General features: G+C 44.6%; 1 protein-coding gene across 9 annotated transcripts in view; it reads right to left on the bottom strand.

Annotated features, from left to right (window-relative positions):
- Positions 1–23,003, bottom strand: part of CUX1 (cut like homeobox 1) — a 378,915-nt gene that overhangs the window by 27,971 nt on the left and 327,941 nt on the right. For 8 of the 9 annotated variants that reach the window (XM_061605172.1, XM_061605170.1, XM_061605174.1 and 5 more), the window contains one exon: positions 595–16,768. The exons of the other annotated variant lie outside the window; for it this stretch is intronic. In XM_061605172.1, the coding sequence (XP_061461156.1) occupies positions 16,054–16,768 (715 nt within the window). In that variant the 3' untranslated portion in view covers positions 595–16,053. Of the gene's footprint in view, positions 1–594; positions 16,769–23,003 lie in introns of those variants that run through there. 9 annotated transcript variants of the gene reach the window in all.

Here is a 23,003-nt window from a genome sequence, read left to right as displayed (position 1 = left end):
CTGTAGTCCTGCTTTTGCACTTTCCTCTTTAACTTTCATCAGCATTCGTTTCAAATCACTACTGGTTTCTGCTAGTAGTATGGTATCATCTGCACATCTTAAATTATTGGTATTTCTCTCTCCAATTTTCACACCTCCATCTTGGTCCAATCCCGCTTTCCGTATGATATGTTCTGCGTACAGATTAAACATATAGGGTGATAAAATACACCCGTCTCACACCCTTTCCGATTGGGAACCAATTGGCTTCTCCAGCATTTCAAGACGGTGGCGATTAAAAGCAGCTTCAGCCTGTGGGCTCACCACCCCTTGTGACAGAGGTTTATACAATTAATTATGGTGTGGAGAAAGAAGAAAAAGCAGTGCCCCCCCTTCTATTAAGAACACAAACACAGCCCTGAATTATATAAAAATCTATCTTATCGTATTGTGCTGAAAATGTTGCAGTTCTCTTTACAATAAGTACGCTACACATCATGCAACGCCCATATTCAACATATTATTCAGACAACTGGAGTGCAATATAAACAGACCTGACAAAATATTTGCTGCTTTTGAGTTCGGTCTGCCTGAAGAAAGACAACCTACACATCGTTATGTTTGTATAAAAGATATTTACTTCAATTATCACACCTAGGGTGCTAGTGAATTATAATAATACACATCATGTGAGTTTCGTACAGTGATATTGCTTCTCCATATCATATAGGGACTGTTGTACAGTGCTGAGAACATAACATCACATGGCTGACCCAAGACAGGGCGGAAATGCCCCCCACGGAAGGAGACCTCCCCCCACTCCGTCACCGCCAGCCATATAAAACTTTTTTAATAATAAACTTCTGAACAAGAAAGAAAATGTTACAAAAGATGAAATCACAGCAACACAGCGTGGGGCTTCTCAAAGCTACTTGTACAAAAAAAAATGACACTTTTTTGGTCAATTGTGAGGGTATTTCATTAAAATCTGTGATTGTGAATATAAGAAATGAGCTTCTAAAAACATCTAAGACTTAGTGCGTTACAGGAAAATAATAATAATAATAATATAATATATTTATATATATATATAAAATACTGCTAAAAATGTCGGACACCACAAGTACACAGGGGGTAAAATGGAGCTTATCAATTTTTTTTTTTAAAAAAAGAAAATATTCTCAGGAAAAAAAATACACCTTTTTTGTTTCGAGTTCATTTTGTGCTGTGTTAGTAGTCAGGGCAAGTCCAAAGGTTAGCCCGATAAAATGGCAAGTAGTTATTGCACAAATGCAAAATAAAATAAAATAAAATAAAAAATAAATTCTTCAGAGCACGCCCCCCCCCCCCGGAGAGGTCTCGCGTGCAAGCCCAGATTTCAATGGTATTTGCACACAAGACTTTCGAGGTGGATTGTGGCCTTGACTTAAAATTACATATATATGGAGAAAGGGATTTCAGGGAAGCAAACAAAAATATCAGGTTGCCATTTACTTTGGATTTAAAACGTCCAAATTTGCACACGTGACATTCTCAAGAGTGTTGTTCAGAGAGCAGAACGCAGTGCCTGCTTGGCCAGGGGGTTGAGGAGGAGAATGGCAGAAAACGGATTTCAACACTGGAAATGCATAGACTATTTGGAGAAGAAATTAAGAAAACAAAAAGAAACCACCAAACCTTTACCAAAATCTTTTAAAATAAGTAGACCTTCCTCACCTCCCTCCTGTTCCATCACCAAACTAGCCCAAGAAAACAAAGGAGGGAAAGTGGTTGGGGAAGATTGGGCACGCTCCACTGAGGACTCTTCTTTGCTCTCCAGAAACTAATGGATGCCCTGTTGCTCACGCCTGTTTTCACTTCCCATCATGCAGCAGGGTGCTTGTGGGCCATGCCTAAGGAATCTGTAAGCAGGCCATTCCCAAGAGACAAGGCGCCAGTTTGCTCTGGGCAGAGCAATCCAACTCACGGGATGCCGACAGGAGGGGTGCCGGTGGAGGAGGAGCCGGCCGGAAGCTCCGCAGCATTCATTTGCCATTCAGGAGCCCCCAGGACAGCTCACAAATAGCCCTACTGGCGAGTAAGCACTCCTCATTGACTTCCAGTAGAGTTATTTTCTTAGACTACCTACCCTTTTTCTTGGTGTAACTTTGGCCTAGATTGGGACCCACAGGAGCACTCCATACGGAGATGGATGTCATCGAAGTAGCTCCCCAGCCCCTCCTCCGACACGCCCCAAAGAACACCCCTTTCCAGGCCTTCTGCCGGCATCCCTTCCACCAGGCTGGGCTTCCTCAGTGGACCCCTGGCTGATCTGGCAGGGTCCCAGCTCTGCCGTGGCTGAGCCAGGATGAGGATCTTCTGCCGGCAGAGCCCAGCAGAGCTAGGTCCCATCATATCCAACTCCCCTCAGCCCAGCATAAATATGAGTTGGACTGCGCCCTAAGGCTCAGAAGAAGGCCAGGACCCCCTGCGACCTATTGGTTTGCCTCTCAGAGGGTCAAGCCTTCTTTTACAGTAATGGGGCTTTTTTTTAAAACAGCAACTCTTTCATTTACTTTGTCTTTGCTTAAGCTGCTAGCCTCGCTTAAGGATTAGCTCCTTGCAAAATATTTCCATACCATACCAGTCCAATGTACTTTATTACGAGAAACACCCCGCCACTGTTTTGTTTTAAAAAGTACAGGGTCACCTTCCACCCGCTCACCGTTGCAAATGTGCAAAGCAAGAACTTCAAAGGAGACACTGCCGGCCTTGCCATTAGGCAGCGTGTGTGAAGCAACACCATTCAACGGTCAGTTATTTAGTGTCTTCTTGTACTCTCCCCACCGCTGTCTGAGTCCTGTTATCTCCCTGCCTCAACAGTCCAGAGGTTTGCGGAAGCAGTTTCTACAGAAATCCAAAAGCAGGTTGAAGACATGCATTATGACGGCATGCAGCTGCAGAGATCGCTTCACCCTGAACTCAAGTTTTGAATGTTTTCAAACTGGGTGCATGCTTTTCTACAATCAACCCCATTTCACTTCAACCAGCATTTCAGCCCACTTCTAGAGAGCTACTATGGGTTGTATCCAACTTAAGTTTTACTCAGAGTAGACCCACTGAAATTAATGGGTCTAAGTTAGTCATGTCTATTCATTTTAATGGGTCTACCCTGAGTCGAATCAACACTGGCTACAACCCTATGGCACGTGGGGCCTGGTGCAGAACCAGTGGAGGGAAGGTGAAGGACATTCGTTGTTTAAAAAAACCCATAAACAAGTGGGACATCACTCATGACATTACCAAAGCAACATGCTCTACGCTGCCCAGATGTGAGTATCCCATAGGTATTCTCACGGGCCATACCAAAAACAGACCTTGCCATTTTGATTGGGAAAACACACAAGTTAAAGAAGAACCTTCTTGAGGAAAGTCTCTTCCAGTTTAAAATACTTTACAAGAAATTGCAATGGACTTTGGGAACATAGAAAATGCCTCTTCATGGACCCATTCCACAGACTCAAGGAGGCTCAGAGCACCTTCATTCATTCACTTTTATCTCCCCCCCCCAAAAAAAGCTCTCACATCTGTGTCCCTCTAAACTCTCAAGGCAGAAGATTTTAAATAAAACCATTTTATACACATTTACAAAGAATTCAAAATATACAACGGAATGATATGGATCTTGAGTGACCAACTTACATACACATCAAGCCGTGCAACCATCAGTTTGGTGCAATGTTCCACAGGTGGCTTGCGTAACTGTGTGCGTGGCCATTGCACACAGAACAGATATGCATGCACGGCCATTGCAATTTTATACAGGAAGCTCTGGAAAGCACTTTGGGAAATAACTGTAATAATCTCATTACAAATAGGAAAGGCTCAAAGTCTGTGCAAGTTTTCAGGGTGAAACAAAGATAGATACGCTTCTGGTTCAGTTGATTATAAGTGCTGATGATGACTGAAGAGGCAGAAGAACAGGTGATTTCAATTTGTTTTTAACAACTTCCAGTTAAACTGGAATGAATTTATCATAAGCCCCTTTTCGAAGAGACCAAGAATGAGATGCTTCAGTGCCTATTAAGGCTGCATAAGAAAAATCAGCTATAAAAGGGTCCTTTTCGGGAGGGGATGTTTGAGCCATTAAGCACCTGATAGACAATTTGCACGATTGTGTTTATCAAGTAGCAACTTCATCCGTCATGTCATAGCTAGGTTGTGCAAAAGAGCAGTCACAGAATCGCTATCTGACATAGAATGTCTGCAACATGCGTGTACAGGACCCCAAAAGAGGGGCAAGGTTATGAAATTATAATTTGGTAATCACCACTTCAGCTGGCTGTAGCTGGCCTTCATATCCATTAACATGTAGCATTTGTGGTCACAAGTGCCAGAGGATGAGTGAATACAGATGACTCTTTACAAGATGACTCTTTACAATTCCTCTGTATTGCAGTGCCAAGGGGCAAGGGGAATCTTACCGCACTTCTACAACTAACGTTCCTAATACTGGATTACAGATGCCACAATTCCACCTAGGTCACAGACAGAAACCTCAAAAGACTGACAAGCTTACATTTGCTAACTTGAAATGTTCCGTATAGGCAATCTCCCTGCAAACAAAAGATTTCTTATTGCACAAAGATTTAATGCATGCTATTAAGCGCTTTAGAAAGGTCAACGGCGCACCACCAACTCAGATGTTTGTTTTCTTTTTCTGGGAGACCTTGATGGACCTGAGGTTGAGCAGATAAAGTTATTGTCTCATATATGCTGAAATCAAGATCTCTGGTCCTTATCCCTTAAGGAAAAGTGGCTCCATTACTTTCAGGTTAGAAAAAGGTTACAAGTAAAGCTTATGGAAGATGTAAATGACAACGGCCAACATAAGGCGCTGAATTTTTACTCTGGACAAAGGAAAACAAAGAATAAAGCAACAACAGAAACCACCCCAAAGTTTCATCTAAAGCTCCAAAATAAAGCCCAGCATGTCTGAGAATCAGTGGAGACTCGTGGCTCTGATGTCACTGGGCAGTGAATTACCACCACCATCTTAAATGGCTTGTTAAATGCAGGTTTCAGTATTCTTCATCAGAGCATGCTCCTCCTCCCCCCCTCCAAATTTCTGGGGAGCAGAAATGCCTCTCACTAGTTTTCCTCCACTGAAGAGCCAGCTGGTTGATGCATGACTTCTGGGTGCGCCCAAGTGTGCAAAGGAATCCTTTACAGGAAAGAATCCTTGGCGTGTGCAACTGTGAGGAATAACTGGATTGGGGCAACGGGGTGTTAAAATGGTGTGGAAAAGAGTGCTATCCTGCACAAAGTTACAAGCAGCGCTATGGCATGCTAAGGTATGGAATGAGATGTCAACTATAACAATCTAGGCCCTGACCAGGCCTTAAAACAAGCAACATTTTCCCTCCATGGTTATAAGATGCACATAGATGCTGCTTGCAGACTTATTCCAGAAGGAATTAGTACTGTAAGAGGTCAAATGCCCACAGTGACATTTTAAAGCCTGGCCTATCTCTGTTCTGGATTTATCTGGTGGAATGCTGCCAATGAGTGCCAGAGGTATAAATGTCCTACATACACAATGATTTCTGCAGAATGCAGGAAAAAAAACACATCATAATGCTTATTCCATGTGTATGTCTAGAAAAAAAGCAGTTAGCAGGCAAATACAATTGCATCTTTATTGAATCATTCCTAATGCAGCAAAACCACTAGGACATCAAGCTTTAATCATTGTTATTGAATGGTACACTTCTGTGCAAGTCTACTCATAAGTTACATCCTGCTGACTTTCACAGGACTTACTCACAAGTCAACGTGGATAGGATTGCAGCCTAAGACAGACTTACCTGGAAGAACGCCTCATTGGTTTATTTCTGAGTAAGTATGCATAGGATCGCACTGAAGATCTTTTTTAGTGATTAACTACTGATGGGGTAAATTTTGATCCGTGGTATGGACATCCTTTATTTGGGGCAAGTCAGATGGGGATTGCAATTCTGGTTCATTACTATAATCTGGGATGAAAAGACCTATTAAAAATTGCCTTTCTTTCTAACAGTGAGTGGTAGCTTTTGTTTAATAATGTTATCTCCAAAAGGCACCTATACTGAGGTTTTGGTAACATGCAACTGTAATTGAATAAAACAGGCAGGCAATTAATCTAGTCTACAGGTGTGGAACCTCCAACTCCCATCAGCCCCTGGAGAAACCCAGCATGGGATCTAGCAAGATCTGGTAGTCTACAGGTTTCCCACCCCTTTCCCAATAGGGGGACAGCCTTCAAAATTGCACAGCAACTGCCAAGGACGTGGCATCTTAAAATATTGTGGCACCAGAATGGTTGGTCCAAGCTTCAGGGACTCATCTAAGAAAGCTTGTGCAAGCATACCATACGCTTCTTCATCTTTAAGGTGACCCTGAGCTCTTTGTGGTTTATACCTATTTTGCAAAGAAAAGGTGGGCAAGTTTGCAAGATGCACAACAGCGAGAGCCCTGAGGGGAAATGCTTTGGGAAGGACCAGATACAACTCTGTTCTCCACATTCAGCCATGTACATTTTCAAGCCATCTAAAGGTTCATCTTGAGGGTTAAGTGTTGTGGGCTAAAGAGATGGAGCAAGTTTGTGCATGCCTGAGTTTCACCTTTAGCCACCCTGACTGTTCCAAGAGCAAAGAGCGATGGTTTGGGTAAGACTCATTTGGAGTTGCCTGAGGAAGCAAGTGGCATCTTTTTAAAATGATTATTATTCAAATAGAAGGACAGTGCAACAGTGTCTGAATTAGGAAACGAATTCTATATTCTTTCAAACATGAAAGTAAGATCTATGCAACCCAATATATTAGATTTCATTTCACCAGCGTGACGACAGCCGATATATGGGTTGAGGGTCAACGAATAAACTTGCATTTAACCAATTCAGTTTCAATTTAGATGTTTGAGAATTTCAGTAGAAATAATTGTCTAAAAAGCCAGCGTTGTCTGACTAAAATATAAGGCATTACTTCTTTAAAGCTATCAGAAGCATGCTTGCTCCCAGTCTAGGCCTCCATGTACGATCCTAGAGGTACTGCTTTTGCAGAACTCCTACTACACAAATGAACTCAGATGCTCTTGACCGTATGGTTCCCAAACTTTTTTCCCCATGGACCACTCAAAAATCGCTGAAGGCCTCAGTGGACCACTTAATGCTTTTTCTGCCTTTGGTAGCTATTGTAATGTGCTGTGCTACACGTTGTACGATTTTTAAATGTATCCTCTATTGCTTCTTTTATTTCCTTTATTTTATTGTATTACAGTTTGCATTCCACAGAATTCAAATGGTAATACAATAAAATACAGCATAAGCAACACAGGAAACAATAAAAATACTATTAAAATCAATACTGGTAGTTAATGCAGACATGATGCAGACCACCTGAATGAAGCCTGTGGACTGCGAGTGGTCCATGGATCAGTTTAGGAACCCCCAAATTACAGCAATTTATCATTTTATCACTTTCAGCCATAGGTGTTAGCCATTTTAAGTGTGCTTCTGCAATACTTATCCAAGATGTGAAGATCCCACAATTAAATAAAATGTTTAGTTTGCCAGTGTCACTTATTGGGCTCACAGAAAGCCCTGCTGTTCTCTTTTCTGGTGTGCCAATCAGATCACATCAGCAAAAGAAAGGCCTCGTTGGATCAGACTTGCAGCGCAATCCTGTATTTTTCTGTTCAGAAATCAGCACATCCGGGTTCAAAGGGGCTTACTCCCAGGTAAGTGAGTACAGGATTGCAGTGCCCAAGTGCCCTGGCTCCCAGGGATATAGACCTTATATAGACCTGCAAGTGGAGTCTACTTATGGTGCAGTATCCACCTTGTTACTGCAGCAAGGACAAGAATGAAAAGCAAATTTGCAATGAGCAAATATTGTGAAAAAAACTGTCCATCATACGTGTAAATCCACCTAAAGTTATTCACTCTATTCTAATGGTGGCTGGTGGCTCCATGTCAGTGGGGTGATGGAATCTGCTCCGTGTTAGTCTGAACTTTCAAGGGGCTACCCTGAAGCAACTTGGCCAGTTCCTCGAAAGTTTGGACTAAAACCTAGAATGCATTCCACTGCCACAGAGCCGCCAGTGGTCTATTCTGTATAACATTTGACCACATCTATCTACATCCACTGAGCAAGGCTTGGTATTAAGTGTTGGTGCACACCTGTCAATCAAAATCTGATGTTATCCCTCAACTTTTGTAGATTCCCTAACATGATAAGGAAGTATATACAAAAGGTGGCAAGGAACGTATTTGGCATTCTGCACAAGATGGGAAGAATTTGGGTTTCACTAAATGGTGGCAAACCTCCACTAGTTCAATGTAAGATTGAGTTAATTGCTTTAAAAAGTCACAATAACGTGCCTGAAACATGAAGCACCAACGATCAAGAAGCAGAGAGTGAAGAATTTAGAAAGGATAAAAATGAACAAGATAAATTTGTCCTCTGCTAGTACAGTGGAGGAAACTGAGAGGTAACTTCTTCCATTGGTGTTAGGTTTCTCTCATAACTAAGCCTTGGAGAGAGAAAGGAACAGGACTAACCTCTCAGATGTACCCACAGGAACCAGTCCTAGTCTGAATGAGGTGGGCTCCTACCTGACTAGGACAGCCGCTCAATTAAGCACAGGCCTGGCTGGTGTTCCCAATGTAGCTGGTCTAGGAGCATTCAGCGCCACCCAGGGGACAATGGGTTGGGTCCACAGAACCCTGAGCAGGAGGAAGACAACAACTAGCATTGGTCCACAGATGCAAGTCCTGCAATAGTTGCCATGGCAGTTCCCAGCCCCCGGGCCACTTGTGTACGAAGCTGGTTCTCCAAGCAGAACTACTTTGGGCTTGGCTTTTACTTGTCTAATGCAATACTCTAATCATTCCATTCCCGTCATTCCATGAAGGAGACACCTTTCTACGCAGGGCAAGGAACCCTTTGGAGCCAACCCAGTAGGGTTGGCTGTGCCATCTTGCAACTCCCCGCCGCCTTCAAGGCTGCAACCGTGAAAGGGCTGGGGAGGCCGAGCTGCTCATGGAAATAAAAGGCCCTCTTAATAATGACAAAAAAGGCGTCGTTAAAAGTTAATTGTTTCTTGCATTTGCTCAACAAGTGTTCCAACACTCAGTGATTCTGCTCAAGTCAAAGCCTTGACTAAGCAAATGTGTGTCTGGGAAAGAGGCGAGTATGAAAATATTTTGGTCCTGAGCAGTTGTGCGGCATCAGCTCACCAACCCATTGGGGTCCGAGGGCATCTCAGTGGCGGAGGTGAGCCAGAAGCTGTCCTTCAGCATCAATGAGGTGTGGACACCATTTCACCCACCTGATGCTCAGAGTGACTCTCAACTGCAGCCCAAGGTCATTTCTGAATGACAAAAAAATTGTCTGCATTTTGGGCTTTTGAAATGGGGCGTGAGTGATGAGTGTCCTTTGACAGCCACAATGCTAGAAGAGAATGCATTTTTTTTAAAAAGCTCTCTGTGCTGAGTTTTTTTGGGGGGGCTTTATTTAACGTTTAAACTATTCCCCTTCAAACTTGCTTTAGAAAGAATGAAGATTCTTTCTTGTTTAATTTTTCTTTCAGAATCTGTACAAAAGGAGGGGAGCAGGATAATCCTTTTAAAACACAGGGGCATCTATTGCATAGCTTTCTGGAAGTAGGCTTGTTTTCACAATAAGCCGCACACACACAAATGAGTGAAGCTTTCTTGTTTTAGAGCTCAGTGGCTTATGATGGAAAATGGAGCACCTCAATCTAGAGGTAGAGCGTAGCTTTTAACTAAGTTGTACACACAAAATTTAACTGGAACGGAGGTTCAAAGTACATTGTTCTACAACTGTTTCTCATGTGGTTTGCTCTGTCCTTCTTCACCAGCTGCATACTGATGAATTAACTTAAACGAACCAACCAACCAACAGGTATGTTTAAACTGCATTTTAGTATCACCCATCAAAACCATTGCCTCATTTAAATGGCAGCTGCATGTTGAAATTTGATGCATCAACTCAAAACTAACTAGTTTACTGCTGACCAGCTACAAAGGGATTTGAGAAGGATTTGTAGAAACAATTTCCTGCACCAACTGGTTCTTTCAGCCCCCGTTGCAGGAAAATATGGAACTGGATCATCCTGCACCTCATCCAAGGTGGTGTTAGGGATTAGGGGTCCAACTATGTTTCTTTTTTAAAAAAAATGTTGTTTAGTACCAAAGAGGTGCTAAATTTTGCACAAGATTCCTTGTGATACCCACATACAAAATGTGTAGAACATACAAGTTTGCTCCCTATCCGCAAGAAGGAAAGTCAGGACTGCAACTCATCTTCCGAGATAAATGTATTGGCAATTAGCGCTAGCTTGGAAACCTGGGTTAAGATGGGAGCTGAAGAACAACTCCAAGCACTGTGAGGGGCTCTGGTGTAGAGTCAGTTCCCTTTTGATCATGTGATTAAGGCTGCAATCCTATGCACACTTCTTTGGGAGCAAGTCCAGGGCTGGACAAAGACATTTTGTTGTGTGAGGTGAAGGACAAGATGGCAGCCCCCTCCCCATTCCAAGCACAGAAACTGAACAGACTGTCAGCTGAATCTTACCTCAACGTTGGCAATGGGACACCATCCTCTACCATACCTAAGGACAGCAGGCTAGCTTAGGAGATGCATGTCAGGTTGCAGGGCACACGAAACTCACTGCTCTCCAATCTCCCAGCATCTGCTACCTGAGATGGCCGCCACATTCTGTCTAATGAAGTCAGAGATGCTTGCTTTTGATAAAACGTGTAGGATTGGGCTGTCAACAGAAGTACTTATTTCCACAGAACCCACACCTGTTGCTATCTCTAACCAGGAGTGGTCAGCGCTCCACCACGAGAATGCTATTAATGCAGTCTGTGCAAGGAAGAGAGTCACTTGTAAACACAGCATCTGGCAGCCAATTAAGTTACTTCCTAAGCCGCTGCTTTTTTGCAAATGCCAAAAGGATTGTAGCTCCAGTAATCAACTTTTTTAGTAAAGCTGTGCATAACTGTCCTCTTGAAATTCTTCACTGTATTTGTGAGCAAAGTAATTGGGGATGGGGGGGGGAATCATTTCACCAAATTCTCCAGGGGGAGGAAACATTCTCCAACAGTTTATTGTGGGTGGGGCTCCCCATCCGCTGCAACAGAAGGCACTGCTTTCATTTTTCACAGCAAATGCGACAGCACAACTGTGCGGGCAGCTTGGAATGCCATCTGGCATCTTTCCCAATGCCCTGGACCTCGTGTCACTCTGTGGCATTTTTTTGGGGGGGGGAGGTCACACACAAAGGTGGAGAATGTTTGGAGCAATTTCTGCAAAGTGCCCCCTTTTTTTTCTACAGGGGATGAGAGAAAGAAAAATCTCGAGGTATTTTCTCAGAAAAATAAATCTTCAGAGAAATTTTCTCAGCTCTAGTTTAAAGACTGAAAGGCAGTGAAGAAAGCCTTCGTTTAGTTAAATCTGAATCACACTCTTGGAAGAAGAAAGGACAGTTGGGGTCTATCCTCCCCTGCTGAAGTCTTCTAGGACTTGCCAAAGCCTTGGTGGTTAAGCTAGAAGGATTCTAAGTCGTGCTGTAGGGTTAACGCTAAGCTCCAGAAGGGCGGCCAGTGAGCAAAACCCAAAATGAGGATGCTGTGAGCAGCAGGTTTCAAAGTCTCTGCATGTTCAGAGACCCCTCTTTGCACAGATGGACCCTGCGGTGTCAGCATGGTGCAGAAGGTTTAGGGTATCTTCTAGGCACAGCCTCAGTTCGTGTGGGCCTGGATGGCCTTGCCACTGGCTCACATGAAGAGAGAGCAGGCTTGGCTTGGAGAACGCAGCAGTGCTGCCTTTCCAGAGAAACTTGCCAACATCTAGGATATAGCCTTTCCATTGCGGGCGGTGGTGGCAGGGAGCTACAGTGAATAAACCCCTCAAATCTCCAGTAGGATCCCATGAAGTCCATCCTTCCAGAAAACAGTCTTCAGCCATTTTAAAAAAAATGGTGTTGGTAGTTCGCCACAAAAGTAAACATAAGGGAAAAGACTTGTGCTTAGGTGTGTTAATGCTGTATAATATAGAACCACGCTTATTGAAATGTGACCTTCTCCAGAATGATCAACAACTACAGTCGTTAACCACTGTACTGCAAAGCATTTTGTGCTGGTGAGGAGTAGGGTTGTTTTGCTGGATTTCCCAATATTGAAAACTAGGGCCTACATCCAACACAACCTAGTGAAGACCAAACTGGAAAAGCCAGCCACAAGTTTCCTTGCCAAAGACACAAGACATGGGTTGTAGATGGAAAAGGAGCTAGCTCAAAGGGTTCTTGCAGAGGAAGTTCCCCTAGGCCATCCCAGCCTTTCCCTTCAAAGCCAAAACAGAAGTGACAACCAAAAACCACAATAAAGTGCCAAAATCTCAAGAGCTTTCCTGATTTCAGTTTGCAGCTGCAGAGGCAGAGCAGCGCCATCTTTGATTTGGTCTAACAGTGCGTTAGTCCTGTGAATAAGAGTTCTCGCAGCGAGTCACGTCTTCCAAAACAAATTTTGCTCCTAGGGGTTTAACATAATAGAGATCGGCTTTGGCAGGTAGGTAAAGCCTACCTTGGAAGAAAAAGAGAAGACAAAAAACGGAAAAAGATTATGTGATTTGTACAATATGTTCCACATGCACCAGGGGTGGGGGAGGAGGGCACAGAAGACAAGTAGAATTCTACTATTTCAAGGCACTTCAATATTGCTTATCGGACAGGTGGCAGAACTAGGGCCTGCTCTAAATCACATGAGTGGCAACTCTCAGCGAGTGATGGAAAGCAGGCATCCATGGACACAGACAGTAAGTCATGGGGTCTCGAGTGCACCAAACATTCTCCTATATTTTGGGGAGGCGCAGACATCATATGGGAGATATATTGCTGTAAGGAAACATACAAACATTTATTTGAAGGCAAGAAAGACTTATTTCGTCTACTCTGAAGCTTGGCCCAGACAGAAGCGAAGTGTGGCAAGTTCTGCCGAGTGTGGCCACAACATGAAGTTCTTGTTTTGAGAATGGACTGGGGATTTCTGACTCTCAGTCATAAGCCCCACCCTGACACACTCACGTAAACTTTCATCCGTATGTCAGAGCCACTGGATGTTGGCCTTGGTGTATGTACTCACAACACCAGGTAGGAAAGGGGAGATTATGCCTAGATCAAGATTAAATTGAGGTACTGCTTATTTAATTCCATAGATTTTCTGCAGGAAAAGCCTGACTTTCTTTGCTGCCCAGATTCTCAAATTAGGGTTGCAACATTTTTATTTTTGTGCAAATATGCCTCCTCAGGTCATCATGGAACAAGCTAAGAGCTGTCAGTGCACCTCAACTTCTAACATTCAGATCCTCAAAGTGGTCACGAAACTGTAAAATTAACAACAAGAAGTGGTAAAAGCAGGCCTGCCTTCCAGCCTCCTAGAGCCTTTGTACTGGGCCATGAAAGGGCATTTTTATTTTAAAGCTACTGAATGTTTAACTTTGTGAAGATCTGAACTACGTGTTGCTGTTACTCCTTGAAAAGAGACTGCATAATTGTCTTTTAAAACAAAAAGTAAATGTGTAAGGAAGGTGGTTTCACATCTTACAGCCCCCCCCATTAATTACTAATTAATACAAGCATGTTGAGGTGTAATGTTGGGAACATACCTTTAAATCAGAACGTCTCTACCTCTGCCCCCTCTTAATGTCATAAAGAAAATATTAATCAGAACTTAAGAAGTAATGAATGCACCATTAAAGTGTCATCAAAAGATGTTGACCTAAGACAAAGTTTTCCATGATACACAATACAGTCCAAAAAAAGAAAAGGAAAAAGAAAAGTCTGTCAATAATATACAGTATGACAACTACATCTTGTAAATTATACCCAATACTGCCGGCAGTCTATCCCTCTAAAGAATATTTGCCCCCGTTTCATCCCTAACAATCAGATAATAAAATACAGCACCTATAAATAAGCAAAAAAATAATATATATACCGAAATCATCTATCGTTAGTTTTAAAGATATGGCAATAAAGGAGTCTAAATCAGCAAACTTGTAGAAGCCGTAACTGATAAAACAGCTTATTGAAAAAAGGTGGCAGTAATGCACTCTGCGTGTGCACAAGTACGTAAGAAAATACAGACGTATAAAATTGCACACACACACCCCCACGCGCACACACTCAACCCTCCACACACCTCTATGCTCACGCATATACACATAGACAACAGGAGGCATTAGAGACAATTTGGAAATTTGATTTTGTACTTTGATCGGCCTTACAGTTGACACAAAATAACAGGAAGAGCTGGTGGGTGCAATGCTTTTGTGTGTGTTTCGATGAGGAGTTCTGTTGCTCACGTTGTGATAACCAAATGCCGTGGACTCTTCCCCCAAGCCTTTCTTCTTTTGAGATAGAGGACCCCCCCCCCAAATCTCCACAACTGAAACCTATTGAAATCAGTGCTTGCTGTGGGACCACAGGCAGTATTAACTAATTAGTTAGGGGTGTTGAAAAGTGTATGGCTGAAGCAGGCCCTCTTTCTAAGTGGCAGGTGAGCGGAAGGGAGTGCACGGCAATTGATCTCAGGGCCTGCTATCAAGGCAGTTCCTGGCAAGTCAGGGGTGGGGAAACCCATCACCTTTCATATGGTGCTGGACTCCATCCTCCCCAGCCAGCATGGCTAACGGACAGGGATAATGGGAGCCACAGTCCAGCAGCACGCAGAGGGCCACAGGTTCCCCACTCATGTTCTAAGTGCCTCATTCCAAGATGCCCCCCACTCTTTCCACAGTGACACCAGCCAGACAGTGCCATCTTCCCTGTCACCCCCCCTCGCAAAAAAAAAAAGGCGGTACTACGTATAACGTAGGCTCATTATGCCACCCACCTGTTTCCAACCAAGTGAGTTATTTTCCTTCAAAGGCTGATTGTTCTTTTCTCATGGGGCACAAATGTCTAATGTAGGCATGTGCAGTGAGGTGGACTGAGGACTTGTTACTTGTATGGACTAATTTGCAAGGCTGGCGTGATCCAATTAAAACAGAGCCGATCCAAGTACATCTCCATTCCAAGCTGTCTCCCATACCTCCTAGAAATGAGGTCTGATCTGCGTGCTCTGTGGTTAGAGGTTAAAAAGCAGATTATAAAATACCTAGATTTCAGAATTTTTTCCTTCTTTTTCTGTCCTGATTTGGCCTAAAATGGAGTGTATTAAACAAATCCCAGCCCATAAAGAGACCAGAATCAGTTAAAGCTATGAACGATGTGCACTACAAGTCAATTTTCTATTCCACTTTACAAGAAAAACACTGAAGTCAGCTACCACAAATTAAGATATTTTCCTGATGTGACTTTTTTGTTTGTTTAAAAAATACGTGGAGTAAATGTGTATTTTTTTTTTAAAACCCCAAGTTTCAAACAATATTCTTTTCTTGAAAATATTTAGGAATTCAAACTAGTGTGTTTAGAGTCGGGTTGACTGTGCAATCTCTTAGTGGCAACTGAACAGCTACAAAAAACGTTTTCTCAAAAAAAAACCTCCTTCCACCTTTTTTTTGTTTGTTTTGTTTTCCTGCTTAAAGAAGATAATAGTGTACTATTATCGCTCTGTTTAGCCATTAGATGGCGGATAAAAAGCCCCCCTTTTAAATATGTGGGTTTATTTTATTTTTCTTGTTTGTATATAACTTTTCGTTTTAAAGCCCACACCAAAGAGGAGGGCAGAAGGCAAAAGCTGTGTGAGTTCTTTTTTTTCTTCCCCAGAAACTGTGGAAAAATCACTTTAGGGCAATTAATAGAAACACTTCGGGGTACAAAAAAGCTTGACTACACATTTCAGTTTTCTTCCTTGAAAACACAAACATAAAACTGGGCTTAAACGCTCCTTTCCGTTCTCTATATGCACCTTGGCCTATGGCGTTTTTGCCCCGTGGCCTGCAGGGCGCTAAGTGCGGGACACAATTAAAACCAGCAGAGGTCCAAGTTTTTCCATCCCCAGCTCCTCAGAGTTGGGTGAGCTTAATCTCAAAACTCCCATTCCACCGGCTCCTCTCGACTTGCGGCCTTCTCTAAGCGGTGGATGATGCTGTTCAAATTCGCTGCCTTCTTTTTCCTCAAGGTGTTGTCCCGCGTGTTCTTCGAACGCACCGCCTCAGAAAAGCCGAACAAACTCTCGAGGGATTTGGTCCTCTGAGAGCTAGTGGCTGGCGTGGAACTGGTACTTGGCACAATGGGAATTTTCTTCACACTTTCCTCTGTGGACTTGCAGGAGCTCTGCCCTGTGAGGACGGAGGCGGCTGAGGTAGAGGCATCCTCTTCCGGAGCACAGTTTGGCGTCGTCTCCAGAGTTTCTCCTGAATGCAGAGAGCCCGGCGGAGAACTCTGACGCGGCGCTTTGAGCCTCCCCTCATCATCCGTGTCTTCGAGGCTCTCCATTCCCAACTGGAATGTCTCTGTTTTCTCCGAAGATCCGGCGTCTCGCAGTGCCTCTTCCCCCGCATCGAAAGCTGACGCTGGTCGCCCTCCCTGAGACTTTGTCGTTGCATTGCTGTACTCGTCGGCTTCCAGGCTGCCCGGCTTCGCATCGGCCAGGCCTTCCATGTCCACCCCATCGCAACTGTCTCCTTCGGAACTGTGAACTGCCCGGCTGCTTCGAGCTGAAGGAGAGTCGCTTGACCCAGCTTGGCTCTGGCCTCCTGCTTGGATTTCTTCGATAAATAGCTCTCGTCGAATGCGAGATCTTAAAAAAAGGAAAAAAGGCCAAGAGGGAAAAAAAAGAGAGACATGGTCAAGAGCATCACCAATATGCCAGCATTATCCCTGTAATAGTTGCATCCTGCCACTCCTCCCAGGAATTCTAGTTGGCACATTTCCAACAACATTCACAGCCACCCTGAGAGGTAGGTTAACAGATAGTGAGTGGGAGGAGACAAGTCAGGCTCATGCCTCAGCAGGGATTTGAAATAAAATTTGATTATAGAAATCTTAGCAATTAATCGTATGCATTTATTCAATTAAATCTGCATAAATTGCATAAGAAAAACAATAGTCCTTTTTTATTTTATTTTTATTTATTTATTTATTAAATTTTTATACCGCCCCATAGCCGAAGCTCTCTGGGCAGTTCACAACATCAAAATATCAACATACAATTTAAAACCACACATTAATCAATTTAAAACATAACTCATTAAATTTCCAAATAAACCTATACTAAACTAAAATACTAAAATACTAAAAATACTAAAATACTAAATGCTACAATACTAAAATGCTAGAATGCCTGGGAGAAGAGGTAGGTCTTAACCTGGCACTGAAAAGACAACAATGTTGGCGCCAGGCGTACCTCATCAGGGAGACTGTTCCATAATTCGGGGGCCACCACTGAGAAGGCCCTTTTCCTTGTTACCATCCTCCGGGCTTCCCTCTGCGTAGGCACCCGGAGAAGGGCCTTCGATGTTGAGCACAGTGTACGGGTAGGTTCATATCGGGAGAGGCGTTCCATCAAGTATCGTGGTCCCAAGCCGTGTAAGGCTTTATAGGTTAAAACCAGCACCTTGAATCGAGCCCGGAAACATATAGGCAGCCAATGCAAGTGGGCCAGAACCAGTGTTATATGTTCAGACCGCCCAGTCCGTGTTAACAATCTGGCCACTGCATTTTGCACAAGCTGCAGTTTCCGAACAGTCTTCAAAGGCAGCCCCATGTAGAGCGCATTGCAGTAATCTAGTCTAGAGGTTACCAGAGCGTGGACAACTGAAGCAAGGTCATCCCTGTCCAGATAGGGGCATAGCTGGGCCACCAACCGAAGTTGGTAGAAAGCACTCCGTGCCACTGAGGCTACTTGAGCCTCAAGTGACAGGGATGGTTCCAAAAGTACTCCCAAGCTACGAACCTGTTCCTTCAGGGGGAGTGCAACCCCATCCAGGACAGGTTGAGCATCCACCATCTGGTCAGAAGAACCACCCACTAACAGCATCTCAGTCTTGTCTGGATTGAGCCTCAGTTTGTTAGCTCTCATCCAGTCCATTGTCGCAGCCAGGCATCGGTTCAGCACATTGACAGCCTCACCTGAAAAAGATGAAAAGGAGAAGTAGAGCTGCGTGTCATCAGCATACTGGTGGCAACGCACTCCAAAACTCCTGATGACCGCACCCAGCGGCTTCATGTAGATGTTAACGAGCATGGGGGACAGAACTGACCCCTGCGGAACTCCATACTGGAGGGTATGCCAGCATGGTTAACGAGCAAAGTCAAGGAAGCTCTTAGAGGCAAAAAGTCTTCCTTCAGAAAATGGAAGTCTTGTCCGAATGAAGAAAATAAAAAAGAACACAAACTCTGGCAAAAGAAATGCAAGAAGACAATAAGGGATGCTAAAAAAGAATTTGAGGAGCACATTGCTAAGAACATAAAAACCAACAACAAAAAATTCTATAAATACATTCAAAGCAGGAGACCATCTAGGGAGACAATTGGACCCTTGGATGATAAGGGAGTCAAAGGTGTACTAAAGAACGATAAGGAGATTGCAGAGAAGCTAAATGAATTCTTTGCATCTGTCTTCACAGTGGAAGATATAGGGCAGATCCCTGAACCTGAACTAACATTTGCAGGAAGGGATTCTGAGGAACTGAGACAAATAGTGGTAACGAGAGAGGAAGTTCTAAGCTTAATGGACAATATAAAAACTGACAAATCACCGGGCCCGGATGGCATCCACCCGAGAGTTCTGAAAGAACTCAAAGGTGAAATTGCTGATCTGCTAACTAAAATATGTAACTTGTCCCTCGGGTCCTCCTCCGTGCCTGAGGACTGGAAAGTGGCAAATGTAACGCCAATCTTCAAAAAGGGATCCAGAGGGGATCCCGGAAATTACAGGCCGGTTAGCTTAACTTCTGTCCCTGGAAAACTGGTAGAAAGTATAATTAAAGCTAGATTAACTAAGCACATAGAAGAACAAGCCTTGCTGAAGCAGAGCCAGCATGGCTTCTGCAAGGGAAAGTCCTGTCTCAGTAACCTATTAGAATTCTTTGAGAGTGTCAACAAGCATATAGATAGAGGTGATCCAGTGGACATAGTGTACTTAGACTTTCAAAAAGCGTTTGACAAGGTACCTCACCAAAGGCTTCTGAGGAAGCTTAGCAGTCATGGAATAAGAGGAGAGGTCCTCTTGTGGATAAGGAATTGGTTAAGAAGCAGAAAGCAGAGAGTAGGAATAAACGGACAGTTCTCCCAATGGAGGGCTGTAGAAAGTGGAGTCCCTCAAGGATCGGTATTGGGACCTGTACCTTTCAACTTGTTCATTAATGACCTAGAATTAGGAGTGAGCAGTGAAGTGGCCAAGTTTGCTGACGACACTAAATTGTTCAGGGTTGTTAAAACAAAAAGGGATTGCGAAGAGCTCCAAAAAGACCTCTCCAAACTGAGTGAATGGGCGGAAAAATGGCAAATGCAATTCAATATAAACAAGTGTAAAATTATGCATATTGGAGCAAAAAATCTGAATTTCACATATACGCTCATGGGGTCTGAAGTGGCGGTGACCGACCAGGAGAGAGACCTCGGGGTTGTAGTGGACAGCACGATGAAAATGTCGACCCAGTGTGCGGCAACTGTGAAAAAGGCAAATTCCATGCTAGCAATAATTAGGAAAGGTATTGAAAATAAAACAGCCGATATCATCATGCCGTTGTATAAATCTATGGTGCGGCCGCATTTGGAATACTGTGTACAGTTCTGGTCGCCTCATCTCAGAAAGGATATTCTAGAGTTGGAAAAGGTTCAGAAGAGGGCAACCAGAATGATCAAGGGGATGGAGCGACTCCCTTACGAGGAAAGGTTGCAGCATTTGGGGCTTTTTAGTTTAGAGAAAAGGCGGGTCAGAGGAGACATGATAGAAGTGTATAAAATTATGCATGGCATTGAGAAAGTGGATAGAGAAAAGTTCTTCTCCCTCTCTCATAATACTAGAACTCGTGGACATTCAAAGAAGCTGAATGTTGGAAGATTCAGGACAGACAAAAGGAAGTACTTCTTTACTCAGCGCATAGTTAAACTATGGAATTTGCTCCCACAAGATGCAGTAATGGCCACCAGCTTGGATGGCTTTAAAAGAAGATTAGACAAATTCATGGAGGACAGGGCTATCAATGGCTACTAGCCATGATGGCTGTGCTGTGCCACCCTAGTCAGAGGCAGCATGCTTCTGAAAACCAGTTGCCGGAAGCCTCAGGAGGGGAGAGTGTTCTTGCACTCGGGTCCTGCTTGCGGGCTTCCCCCAGGCACCTGGTTGGCCACTGTGAGAACAGGATGCTGGACTAGATGAGCCACTGGCCTGATCCAGCAGGCTCTTCTTATGTTCTTATGTTCTTAGGGTCCAGGGTATCGAGCAATGCTCCCCAAGCACTACCTTCTGGAGTGCTTAGGAGGAAAACCACTGCCATGCAGTACCTCCAACTCCCAGCTCAGCGAGCCTCCCCAGGAGGATACCATGGTCGATGGTATCAAAAGCCGCTGAGAGATCAAGGAGAATCAACAGAGTTACACTCCCCCTGTCTCTCTCCCGACAAAGCTCATCGTACAGGGCGACCAAGGCTGTCTCCGTGTTAAAACCAGGCCTGAAACCCGATTGAAATGGATCCAGATAATCAGTTTCATCCAAGAGTGTCTGGAGCTGGTCCGCAACCACTCGTTCTAGGACCTTGCCCAGAAATGGAACATTTGCTACCGGCCTATAGTTATTAACAATTTCTGGGTCCAGGGAAGATTTCTTCAGAAGCGGTCTCACTACCGCCTCTTTAACGCAATGAGGCGTTAATCACTTCCCTGGCCCAGCCGGCAGTTCCATCCCTGCTAGCTTTTATTAGCCAAGAGGGGCAAGGATCCAACACAGAAGTGGTTGCACGCACCTGTCCAAGCACCTTGTCAACATCCTCGAGCTGCACCAACTGAAACTCATCCAAAAAATCAGGACAAGGCTGTGTTCTGGAGACCTCATATGATTCAACTGCTGTAATATTGGAGTCCAAGTCCTGGTGGATGCAAAAGATTTTATCTTGGAAGTGCCTAGCAAATTCATTACAGCGAGCCTTAGTTGGTTCTACCATGTCCCTAGGGCCAGAATGTAATAGCCCTCGGACAATTTTAAAGAGCTCCGCTGGGCGGCAGATAGATGCTTTAATAGAGGTAGCAAAGTAACACTTTTTTGCCACCCTCACTGCCCCTAGATACAACTTGGTATAGGCACTTACCAGTGCATGATTGCATCCATCAGGAGTCCGTCTCCATCTGCACTCAAGCCGTCTCCTATATTGTTTCATCGCTCTCAGCTCTGGAGTGTACCATGGAGCCGTATGAGCTCTACACAGGAGAGGGCGCACAGGAGAGGGCGCGCAGGAGCGATCATGTCAACTGCCCGGGTCGTTTCTGTATTCCACAGTTCAACCAGGGTTTCGACAGGAGCGCCAGCCCTACCAGCCGGAAAACTCCCCAGAGCCCTTTGAAAACCATCCGGATTCATTAGTCTCCGAGGGCGGACCATCTTAATGAGTCCCCCACCCTTGCAGAGGGGAGAAGCCGTTATACGTCTAAACTTCAGCAAGCGGTGATCTGTCCATGACAAAGGGACTGATGTAAGATTCCCCACATTCAGATCACCATCTCCATGTCCAGTTGTGAAAACCAAGTCTAGAGTATGCCCTGCTACATGTGTTGGGCCAATAGCATGTTGGGACAGCCCCATAGTTGTCATGGCGGCCATGAAGTCCTGAGCCGCCCCAGATAAGGTGGCCTCAGCATGAACGTTGACATCCCCTAGCACCAACAGTCTAGGGGATCCCAACAATATATCCGAGACCACCTCCGTCAGCTCAGTTAGGGAGTCTGTTTGGCAGCGGGGTGGGCGGTACACCAACAGAATCCCCAATCTGTCCCCTTGACCCAACACGAGGTGCAAACACTCTAGACCAGTAGTCACATGGACAGGGTGCTTGGAGAGGGAGATAGAACTCCTATAGACTACAGCGACTCCCTGATGCTGAACCAAGTATCCAGGCGGGCACAGTTGGGAGAGACTGATTCCTCCCTGCTCACCCACCCAGGTCTCAGTTATACATGCCAGATCGGCCGCCTCATCCACAATTATATTGTGGATGAGGGACATCTTGTTATGTACCGATCTGGCATTTAAAAGCAGCATCCAGAGATCTGAGAGCTGGCTGATAGGACAACCAGCATACTTGTGGATGCGGGGAGGACCGGAACAAGACACAGTCGTTAGCTGCCTGGGTCGAGTTCCCCTCGCCTGGCAAGTCCTCCGCACAACGTCATATCTCCCTCTACCCGTCACTACACCAATTGGGGCCCCCTCAAATCTTCCCACACAAACCTGAATCCTCTCTCCCAGGCACATAATGCAGATCCACACACACACACACCACATGCACATACACTCACACCACACACCCCCACCCCTTACAAACATATCTTTCTGGGGAGACTGGCTGAGTTGGGAGTGGGAGGTACTGCATTGCAGTGGTTCCGCTCTTACTTGGCAGGTCGCCTCCAGAAGGTGGTGCTTGGGGAGCGTTGCTCGGGACCCTGGACTCTCCAGTATGGGGTTCTGCAGGGGTCAGTTCTGTCCCCCATGCTCTTTAACATCTACATGAAGCCGCTGGGTGCGGTCATCAGGAGTTTTGGAGTGCATTGCCACCAGTATGCTGATGACACACAGCTCTACTTCTCCTTTTCATCTGCTTCAGGTGAGGCTGTCAATGTGCTGAACCGGTGCCTGGCTACGACAATGGGCTGGATGAAGACTAATAAACTGAGCCTCAATCCAGACAAGACTGAGATGCTGCTAGTGGCTGGTTCTTCTGACCGGATGGTGGATGTCCAACCTGTCCTGGATGGGGTTGCACTCCCCCTGAAGGAGCAGGTTCGTAGCTTGGGCGTTCTCCTAGAATCATCTCTGTCAC

Source organism: Rhineura floridana, chromosome 21, assembly GCF_030035675.1.
Source record: "Rhineura floridana isolate rRhiFlo1 chromosome 21, rRhiFlo1.hap2, whole genome shotgun sequence".
In the NCBI taxonomy this organism is placed as follows: domain Eukaryota; kingdom Metazoa; phylum Chordata; class Lepidosauria; order Squamata; family Rhineuridae; genus Rhineura; species Rhineura floridana.
Note: the sequence above shows the minus strand (reverse complement) of the source record. Positions and strands in the feature narration are given on the sequence as shown.